This window comes from Gekko japonicus, unplaced genomic scaffold (assembly GCF_001447785.1).
Source record: "Gekko japonicus isolate JY-2015 unplaced genomic scaffold, Gekko_japonicus_V1.1 scaffold1684, whole genome shotgun sequence".
In the NCBI taxonomy this organism is placed as follows: domain Eukaryota; kingdom Metazoa; phylum Chordata; class Lepidosauria; order Squamata; family Gekkonidae; genus Gekko; species Gekko japonicus.
The window spans coordinates 327798-338190 of record NW_015168705.1 but is presented as its reverse complement, the minus strand read 5'-3'; the positions used below and the strand labels follow the sequence as shown (position 1 = coordinate 338190).

Here is a 10393-nt window from a genome sequence, read left to right as displayed (position 1 = left end):
CTACTAATGGATCATGACAGTTCCTAATTGGCTTTGGGAAAATCACTACTTTACCTCCATAGGTTGTTCTAAGGATTAAACAGGATGGCCCCTTAGAGGAAGGATAGGATACAAAAAAATGATAAGTAAATGATATATGGGATTGTTATGGGTCAGTTTGTGGGTCCCCAAAACACCAGTCTTGCAGATGACAGGTATTTCGGTCCTGCAAAATACCTGTCAACTAAAAAAACCCAAGTCTTTTCAGACATAAACATAACCTTCTCTCTCTGTTTACCAGAAATAAGTTAATTGTCGGATTTCAGCATGAAAGCTGGTATTTTTCTTGTCATTTTGGAACTGTGTGCCAAAATGTGCTCATCCAATGCAGAAGTTGAGGTTTCAAGAGAGCAAGAACAGCAGAGTTTTTTACCAATCTCCTGGCCTTTCAATAACACTGATAAACAATATCAGCATCAGAATGTATCAGATCCAGCTGCTGAAGATTCCACCCCAGCATTTTCCATACACAACTTCACAGAGAGGAACACCAATTTTGGATTCGATCTCTATCGGAAAATATCACTGACTCATGACAGCAATATATTCATCTCTCCACTGTCACTGTCGTTCACTTTGGCAGTCTTTGCTCAGGCTTCCAGAGGGAAAACACACGACCAAATCGTTACATCTCTAAACCTCCATCTTTTGGATGATCAAGGGAATCGTCTCCCTGCTTTTTTCCACCAGCTGAGAGGCAACATCACCAAGAATGAGGAGTTCACTCTTTTGCATGACACCATCTCTTTCATCCAGAAAGGCATCAGGATAAAGGACGTCTTCCGTAACATGTCAAAGAAATACTTTGATATGGAATTGCTGACGATTGATTTCCACAACTCTACTCTGGCTAAAAACGCCATCAATCAGCACATTAAACTAAAGACAAAAGGGAAAATCCCCACATTGTTTGATACATTAGATCAGCAAACTAAAATCGTCCTAGTGGATTATATTCACTTTGGAGGTAACATCTTATTTTATACGGGGAGGTATATAAAAAAAGAGAGACTAGGAGTCAGTGGTTAGGTTTATAACAGTGATTCTTTTTGGAGGGGGTGGAGAGTTGTGGGCAAGCCCCTTTACTGCACCCCACCTCACCAGTCTTATTAACATATACTATTAGTCTTTTTGCCTTGAGCATGGTGGCCCAGGCTAGCCGGATGTGGTCAGAACTTAGTCGCTAAGCAGGGCTGGCCTTTTTCAGAACTTGGATGTTCAAGTCCAAGGTTGCCATGCAAAGAGGGGCAATGGCATACCACCTCTGCTTAATTTTTGCTTTTAAAACTTTAGGGGGGTCACCATAAGTTGGAGCAACTTGACAGCACTTTCCACCATGACCACCACTAGTCTTTCTACACACTGTTCTTATTTCCAGTTCTGGTACTCTAAGGCCCAACATTTGCAACTCAGCGGGCAGATTTCACTCTGGGGCCTGTAGCTGATGATCCAAAGGCTAGGGGACACCCAGAGACTCTCCTGTGAAATTAATGTTGCTGCTCTAAATATCTGATACAAGAAGTATTCCAGTATATATACATTATGCATAAGCATCCAGGCATGGATCAGGTAAGTGTTAAATCAAATTCAGCTGACCAAGGCTGGACTGGCAGCATAGAGAACTAAGCTGGACGTGGTGTGCTAGAAATTTTATACCTACTGCTTGCACCCTTCATAGAATCATAGAGCTGGAAGGGGCCATAGAGGCCATCTAGTCCAACCCACTGCTCAGTCCAGGATGCACCCAATGCATCCCTGACAAGTGTTTGTCCAGCCTCTGCTTGAAGACTACTTCTCTAAGCAGCCAAGTCCGCTGCTGAACTACCACCCAATTTACATGGGGTACAATCCACTGGGGAGTTCTTTTGCAAAAATACCTGTTCACTTCACTGGTGCTTTCATGAGAGAATCTCCCCGTAGACTGGATTACATACGCCCAGGGCTTTTTTTGTAGAAAAAGCCCAGCAGGAACTCATTAGCATAATAGGCCACACCCAACAGCAGAAACTCATTAGCATATTAGGCCACACCCCTGACATCACAGCTCATTTGCATATTAGGCCGCACCCCCATGTTACCAGAAGTGTGCTCATCCAGCCACACCCATCTTTTGCTTCTTATTCTGTTTACTTTGTTTGTTGTCAAAACCCAGGGCTTTTTTTGTAGCAGGAACCCCTTTGCATGTTAGGCCACACACCCCTAATGTAGGCAATCCTAATGAGTTTCTGCTGTTGGGTGTGGCCTATTATGCTAATGAGTTCCTGGTGGGTGTGGCCAACTTGGAAGCCAGCTGGAACTCCGTTCCTGTGCGTTCCTGCCCAAAAATAGCCCTGCATATGCCAGATCTGGCCTTTTCCCGTTCTTCCAATGTTAATAGTGCCCAGAGGCAGTCAGTTTGTTTCAAGGAAAGAAGGTTGGCTCTGGGCATCTCCATTCCCAAAGGTGGGGGGGAACTGTTTTGAGTACAAGCCCCCAGCCTAGTGCTGTATCTATGTCAATCAGTTATACAGACAGGCAGGGCAGAAAGTTCGATAAGACACCCAAATATACTATGCAGGTTAGAAAAACTGAAAGGCTGAATCAAATGAACAACATTAGAGACATCTAGAACACTGAACTTCAGCTGGCATTCGGCAGGGATGCCAGCTCCAGGTTGGAAAATACCTGGAGATTTGGGGTGGAACCTGAGGAGGGTGGACTTTGGAGAGGGGAGGGACTTCAGTGGGGTATCATGCCGCAGAGTCCACCTTCCAAAGTGGCCATTTTCTCCAGGTGGACTGGTCTCTGTGACTGTCACCTGCGGCTCAATTGTAATTCCAGGATATCTCCAGCCACCACCTGGAGGTTTGCAACCCTGAGGCCATGGTCTGGTTCAAGGTGGGTCATACCAGTGGTGCATTTAATTTCAAGACAGGCTAAGTAAAATTGTAGGACAGGGAATCAGAGAAATGAGTATGTCTTAATTACTGCTTTTCTAGCACTGGTTGTATATTGTTAAATTTAATTTTCAGGTTCCTCACCCCCAACCACTGCTCCCCCCCCAAAAAAAAAAAAAATCCTGGGCTTTTAGTGCAGGCACTAAGATTTCTTGCAAAAGATTTCTAATCCCTGTTCTGGCACAGAGAACTACAATTCCCGGGCATCCTTTGGGAAGAAGAATATTAAACCGTTATATCTGGCTTGGAGATATGCTCTAAAAGAGGGAGAGAAGAAAAGGGAGGGAAAGTATTAAAACATTCAAATGGGGTCATTTTAACATGTTGGGGGTTCAGTGAACGAAAATGCAGCAGGGGTCTATGCTGGCCCATTGCAGTCAAGAACATAAGAGAAGCCAATGCTGGATCAGGCCAATGGCCCATCCAGTCCAACGCTCTGTCACACAGTGGCCAAAAATACCAGGTGCCATCAGGAGGTCCAGCAGTGGGGCCAGGACACTTCTTGACGTTTTGAAGGCAGAAACGTGCAGAATGAGATAAATACTGGCAGTCTGTAACTCCTCTTCCACCCCACACCCTGCATGGAACGGTGGACTCTGTGTCATTGCTGATCTTTCCATGTCAGCTAAATCAGACCAGATCTCTCCCCAAAGGGCGAAAATAGGCATTTCCAAGTACTGGGCTTTTGCTTCTCAGAAGCATTTTCAAAATGCTCCATGGCAACCAAAAGAGATTGCAATTAAATCTCCCCTAATTTCTCTTCCATATTTTTAGCTCCCTGGTTCTGATTTTTTTTCACTTCTTTGCTAATCGTTGAGTTGCAGTACCCTGTGCTCGGGGACAGGGAGAGTGGCTGCACCACTGTTCTGATGGACACTGCGGAAATCAGATGAGATACGAGCAGTTTGCAGGATGCCTAGGAGATATTGGATGCTCTCTCGCTCTCTCTCTCTCTCTCTCTCTCTCTCTCTCTCTCTCTCTCTCTCTCTCTCACACACACACACACACACACACACACACACACACACACACGAGCTGCCTGGAGGGAGACAGTTGTTTTTAAGAGACTCTTCTCTGGCATCCATTTCACCCCATTTCTCCTCTGGTTTCTGGGCAAACAGATTCTTCAGGTTTTTAAAAATGTGAAAACCTGTCTGACCAGAACCGACAGTGGGAAGGGTGTATATTCTGCAAACAGCAACACTTTGATTGTATCACCTTCAGCTCCCCAAAGAGTCACCTTCTGCCTCTCTCCTGCTATTTCACTGCAATCCTTTTCAGGATTAAAGGTTTCCCTTGCTCGAAAGCCAGTCGAATCCAGCTCTAGAGGGTGGTGCTCATCTCCATTCCCAAGCTGATGAGCCAGCGTGTTTCCGTGGTCACGTGGCCGGCATGACTAAATGCCGAGGCACATGGAATGCTGTTATCCTTCCACCGAAGTGGTACCTATTTATCTACTTCCAATTTCTTCCTTTTGAACTGCTAGGTTGGCAGGAGCTAGGGCCAGGGGAGCTCACTCCATCATGCGGTGCTAGGGTCTCAAACTGCCAAACTACCGACCTTCTGGTCTGCAGCTCAGCGTCTTAACCTCTGAGCCACCACGGCCCCAGGTTTTTCAGGATTACTCCTGACTAAATCCACTTAAATCCACTGAAATCCACTGAAATCCACATTTTATACTTCAGCAACTCTACACTGGATTGGGTTGTTAGTATAGGAGCTACGGATGGGCTAACTCGCCTCAACATGATTTGGAAATGAGTCAGCAATTATAAGCATCACTGGAGAACGATAAAAATACTTTCTTCCTCCAAGAGTTCTACGTTATCTCCTAATTTGAAAGTGAGATTCTGTATTTGTACAGGACCTATGCTAAATCCAAGTTACGGATACCAGTGACCATTGTTCATAAGTCAGTTCACTACATAGGTTTTCTGGCCTGCCCAAAAGCAGAGTGCATAGCATAGTTGTGATTCTATCGGAAATTGATGCACAACTAGCCCAGTTTGAACATGTGTGCCTCTGACCTAACAACTGTGTATGCACAGCAGATAAGAGACTCAGTTCCAAATATTCTAGTACAAAGGAGAACAGTGGCACAAAGATGTTGCGGGGGATCTCTGCAGAGAGCGCTCCACAAAGCACAGAGAGATGCAGACAATCAGCAGCAGTGCTGGTCTGCGGTTTGAGGGGCAAAGTGTAAGTTCTTCCCACCAAACAACTAGGAGCGCAAACCTATGCAACATTGCTGTTAAATGGTAGGTTTAACACAGCAGAGGCAAAGGCAGAGTGATTTCAACAAGCAGCAGTTTATTGCATCAACAGGAATGCTTTACATGGGGCAAGTGGCCTAACTATATACACCTAAGCCACTCCCAGCCCCCATGTGATTGGTGAGTTCAAATCGCCTCCAGGCTCCAGATTGGCAGGCTGTCCTCAGAGGTTCTAGGATCCTGCTTGTCTTTGTTCTGGGGCTTCAAGCTCCAACTAGGTGGCCTGCCCAGACAAGGCCAGACATGCCTCCCCACTCTCCAGCTAGATGGCCTGCCAGACAAGTCCATGCATGCCTCCTTATGCTGGCTACTAGCACCCGCAGCAGTTAAGCCTGAGTGGAGGATTGCACATGTCCAGACATATCAGTTGCTCCAGTCTAAGCGCATTTATTTCAGTCTGCATAGGATTACGCTGTAATTGGCATAATTTACAGACAGACAGACATCCTTTATTGGCATATTAGAAATAAAAGTACAGTAAAATTTAGGAATACATCAAAAATGTGGCTGTCATACAAACAAACAAACAGTGAGGAGAAAAACCTGATCAGTTTATAGTTTCCCTGCTTTGAATTGCAAATTGAAGAAAACAGGCAACATTAAAAGTTATAGAAGAATTTTGCCCCAAGAGTAGCAACTGGACTTTGACACTCTCAGGGAGACCACGCCATGTAAAAAGAAGGGAGTCCAGAAATTTATCCTGGGTCTTAGTATAAAACAAGGGGGCGGGACCTGCAATACTCATGGGGGGGAGGGACCTCCACACAGGAGGCAGAGGAGGAAGCAGCAGGAGGAGGTAAGTTCCCCCCGTCCCACCGGTTCCTCCCCCCCCCGCCCCTGGCTTCAAAGCGAGGCTCAAGCAGCTTGCTGCTTGGGCCTCGCTGCTCTCTCCCCCCCCCAAGCGGCGGTGGCGAGGGAGTTCGCAGAGCGTCCCCTGCGCATGCGCAGGGGATGCTCTGTCACCTTTGGGGGGATTTAAGTTTCCCCCCGATATTTTTTTCAGGTTTTTAGATTTTTGTGCACACCTAGAGACTGCCCAAAGTGTGCACAAAAATCTCCCTCCCCCCCAGGTGCCCCCGATGCGCGGATTTAGGTATCCGCACACAGGGGGCGCCTTTTGCTATTAGATATATAGATGGGCAATTTAAAAGAACGTGGGAAACAGATTTGATGGCACCCTGACTACAAGGGCATTGTCTAAGTTCATAAGGGATTTTATGACATCTTCCAGAGAAGATAGAATTGGCATAATTAATTAACGATTGCTTTTCTAACAGGGTTACAATGCCGCAACCAGGCTGGAGGATAGTTTCAGGTGGGTCCGCAGTAGAACAGCAAGTTCTGAGTCCAGTAGCACCTTAAAGATCAATGAGGTTTCCATGGTTCAAGCTTCTGAGACCCAGAGCTCCCTGGGAGATATAACGAAGGGAGCTTTGACTCCTGAAAGCTTATCCTCTGGAAATCTTGTTGGTCTTTAAGGCGCTGCTGTTGTTGTTCAGTTGCACAGTTGAGTTCGACTCTTTGCAACCCCATTGACCAGATCACGCCAGGCTCCCCCGTCTTCCGCCATCCTCTGGAGTTTGCTCAACTCCATGTTCATTGCATCGATAACACTGTCTAACCATCTCATCTTTTAAGGTGCTACTGGACTCAAATCTTGCTCTTAGACTAGGGGAGAAACCTTGTCTTTGCTATTGAACTGTGGGCAGAGGACTTCACACCACTTCCTTTTTTCTTTTTGTGCCATCCAGTGAAAGGTAAGCCTCGTTAATTTCAACGGGTGAGCTAAGCACACGTTCAAATTGAAATAAATGTGATTTTAAAAGCTTTGCTTTGGCTAGGTTGTGCCCAGTGTTTTTGTCAATCAGTATGAATAACATCCATGCAATGGAATAAACAATTTCCTTTCTTTCCTTAGGCAAATGGCTACACCCGTTTTCTACTAAGTTCACAGAACTAGAATCCTTCTATGTAGACAATTACAACACTGTCCAAGTGCCCATGATGTTCAAGACCGCAAGAGCTGCCTATACTTTTGATAAGAATTTGCACTGTGTTGTGCTAAAGATTCCATACAGAGGAAACGCATACATGCTGATCGCAATGCCTCGGGAGGGAGATTTCCATGCCCTGGAAGACTTTTTATCAGCTAGACTTGTGGAATCATGGCTTAGGAATATGGAAACCAGGTACAGTGTATAGAACGTTTTTGTTGCTGCTGCTGCTGTTGTTGCTTAGATATTCGATTCCAAACACTCTCATACAAACCACAGTAGTGGGTTAAAGGTGTTGCTGGGGACATGAAGGGGTGCAAGGGGGCATTTGAGGAAAGAAAGGGCCATACCAGGCTAGAAGTTGAAGCCTGTCGCCTCTTTCTCAAAGGTAAACTCTGTCTGTCTGTCTGCCTGCCTTTCTGTCTTCCGTCCTTCTTAAAGTGCCTATGTCACCGTTTCAGAGATCTGCTGCTTCTTCAGGTCTGATCTGTTCTTGAAACAAGTAGACCCTTTTGCTATCACTAGGTCCAGTTCCAGAGGCAAGTGGTATTGAGGAGGACCATGGAGGGAGAGACATCTCTCACGGCTTCCAGTATCCCTCGATAGTGCATAGTCCCATTTGGAGCTTCAGTCACAAAGAATAGAATGCTCTGTAGTACCTCTAAGGGCAATGCTATGGGAAGGCCTGAGATTCCTAAGGCATTGGGGGCATTTTATACGAAGGCACGTTCTTCTCCAGACCCAGTTCAGAGCCAGTTTGGTGTAGCGGTTAGGAGCACGGACTCTAATCTGGGAGAACTGGGTTTGAGTCCCCACTCCTCCACATGCAGCTGCTGGTGTGACCTTGGGTCCGTCATAAGTTCTTTCAGAGCTGTTCTCTCAAGGGCAGTTCTCGAGAGAGCTCTCTCAGCCCCACCTACCTCACAGGGTGTCTGTTGTGGGGAGGGGAAGGGAAAGGAGATTGTAAGCTGCTCTGAGACTCCTTCAGGTAGTGAAGGGGGGGTATAAATCCAATCTCTCTCTTCTTCTAGATCAGAACTTTGTGTTTGTTTTGTTTTTTAACCATCAAGAAAAAGTCCCCTATTTGTGATGTTCATTTGTGCAGAGCCTCTATGCTATTATGGTATATACGCACGGCATACGTTTGATGTACGTATTCTCCACTCGGCTATGGTCTATTGTTTGCTTGCTTGTTTGTGTTACAGAAAAATTGATATTTACTTTCCAAAGTTCAAACTGGACCAGAAATACTACATGCATCAATTGCTTCCTGATCTGGGAATTAAAGATCTGTTCTCTAACAAAGCCGACTTGAGCCTACTCACAAATCAGACCCTCACAAAAGTGTCACAGGTAAACATTATTTATTGCAGAAATGTCATATTTTCATTGCTTAGATACTAGATTCCAAATGCTTCAATCGTAATCAGAATAGTGGCTCAGCGTTGCTGGGGATCTGGGGTAGTGGTCAGAGTGTCAGGCTAAGATCTGAGGAACTCAGGGTTGAATTGTCACTCTTGCATGGGAGCTGAGTGGGTGACTTTGGGCCAGTCATTCTCTCTCAGCCTTACTTACCTCACAGGGTTGTTGTGAGGATAAAATGAAGGAGAAGGAGACAACGTGAAAGGCTTTGGGTTCCCATTGCGGAGAAAGGCAGAGATAAATTGTAAATAAAATTACTGCTTATGCAGCAGAAGGAGAAGAAGAAGAGAAGATTTTTATTTTTTATATATTTATAGTCAGATTTATACCCCATCCTTCACTACCCAAAGGAGTCTCAGAGCGGCTTACAATCTCCTTTCCCTTCCCCTCCCCAAAACGGACACCCTGTGAGGTAGGTGGGGCTGAGAGAGCTCTCTCGAGAACTGCCCTTAAGAGAACAGCTCTGAAAGAATTTATGACTGACCCAAGGTCACACCAGCAACTGCATGTGGAAGAGTGGGGACTCAAACCCGGTTCTCCCAGATTAGAGTCCGTGCTTCTAACCACTACCCCAAACTGGCTCTCACATCCTGTCCCAATCCAACCTATTTAACAGGCACAGTGGCCCCACTCTGAAGATTATTACGTACAGCAACATGGGATTATCTGCCTCCTGGGCAGAGGGCCGGCACTCTCCACCCTAGATAGTGCTGACCATCTATTTGAGAACAAGGGAGAGGAGTCCGATGCTCACCATTTGCAAACCACTGACTTGTGTGGTCACATCTACGAGGGCCTGCTGTTTGTTTGGCAGCTTGTATGCCTTAAGAAGAGCCCTGTTGGATCAGACCAGTGGTCCATCTAGTCCAGCATTCTGTCTCACACAACGGCCAACCAGTCCCTCTGGAGGTCCAGCCACAGGGCATAGAGGCTGAAGCCTTCCCCTGATGTTGCCTTCTGGCTCTGGTATTCAGAGGTTTACTGCCTCTGAACGTGGAGGTTCCCTTTAGTCACCATGGCTTGTTGCCACTGTTTAACCCCCTTTAGACAATTTCGTGGAGGATAGGTCTATTCCTGGAGGATAGGTGGTCCTTCTAGCCCCCTAAGTTTCTATGCCAATCTAGTATGGGCCATCCTGTATTTACTCCCCCACCCCCAATGCCAGATGTGAGGGGTTTTACAGGTGCAGTCTTGTTTTGGTGGACCCGGTTCAGAAGAGTGGTCTGTGCCATTTCAGCCGTTTCAGAAACTGCTGCAGCTCAACATTGGCACAAGATGAAATCTTGACCAAAAAAAATTGCACTCACGTTGCTATGAATCCTCATAACATGTTCAAACTTCTCAGGTTCTCCATAGAGCATGCATTGAAGTGGATGAGGCAGGAACCGAAGCTGCAGCTGGCACAGGATCAGAAATCACACCGCATTCAATGCCTCCTGTCATCCGGGTGAATCGGCCGTTCATTTTCATGATCTATGAAGAAACCACGAATGCCTTGCTGTTTGTGGGTAGAGTCGCCAACCCCAAGGAGTTCTGATGTACCAAAGCATCTGTTCCACCTGTCCTCTTTCAGTAGGCTTCTAACAATTCACTTGAAGCTGAAAAGAAGGGTTGTGGAAATCCAAAGACATTTCTGTTCTGAAGCAATAAGTAGGTACTATGACCAGGGGTCTTGTTGTAAGAATGTCACTGAGCCCCAAGAATAGCATTTGCTCATAGCATAACTTAT

The 10393-nt window shown here is 46.0% G+C and overlaps 1 protein-coding gene across 1 annotated transcript; it reads left to right on the top strand.

Annotated features, from left to right (window-relative positions):
* Positions 1–351: 351 nt before the first annotated feature.
* On the top strand, positions 352–10201 carry SERPINA10 (serpin peptidase inhibitor, clade A (alpha-1 antiproteinase, antitrypsin), member 10). Its single transcript, XM_015415516.1, has 4 exons — positions 352–1006; positions 7167–7437; positions 8448–8595; positions 10010–10201. Exons 1-4 carry the CDS (start codon positions 352–354, stop codon positions 10199–10201), a joined length of 1266 nt encoding a protein of 421 aa, XP_015271002.1.
* The last annotated feature ends 192 nt before the right edge of the window (positions 10202–10393 follow it).

What these genes read in the sequence shown, in the direction of transcription:
- SERPINA10 (XM_015415516.1), top strand. Translation starts at nt 352, where the DNA reads ATGTGCTCATCCAATGCAGAAGTTGAGGTTTCAAGAGAGCAAGAACAG. An exon ending in CTTAGGAATATGGAAACCAG is followed by an intron (nt 7,438 to 8,447) that starts GTACAGTGTATA and finishes TTTGTGTTACAG; the next exon opens with AAAAATTGATATTTACTTTC. An exon ending in CCCTCACAAAAGTGTCACAG is followed by an intron (nt 8,596 to 10,009) that starts GTAAACATTATT and finishes CAAACTTCTCAG; the next exon opens with GTTCTCCATAGAGCATGCAT.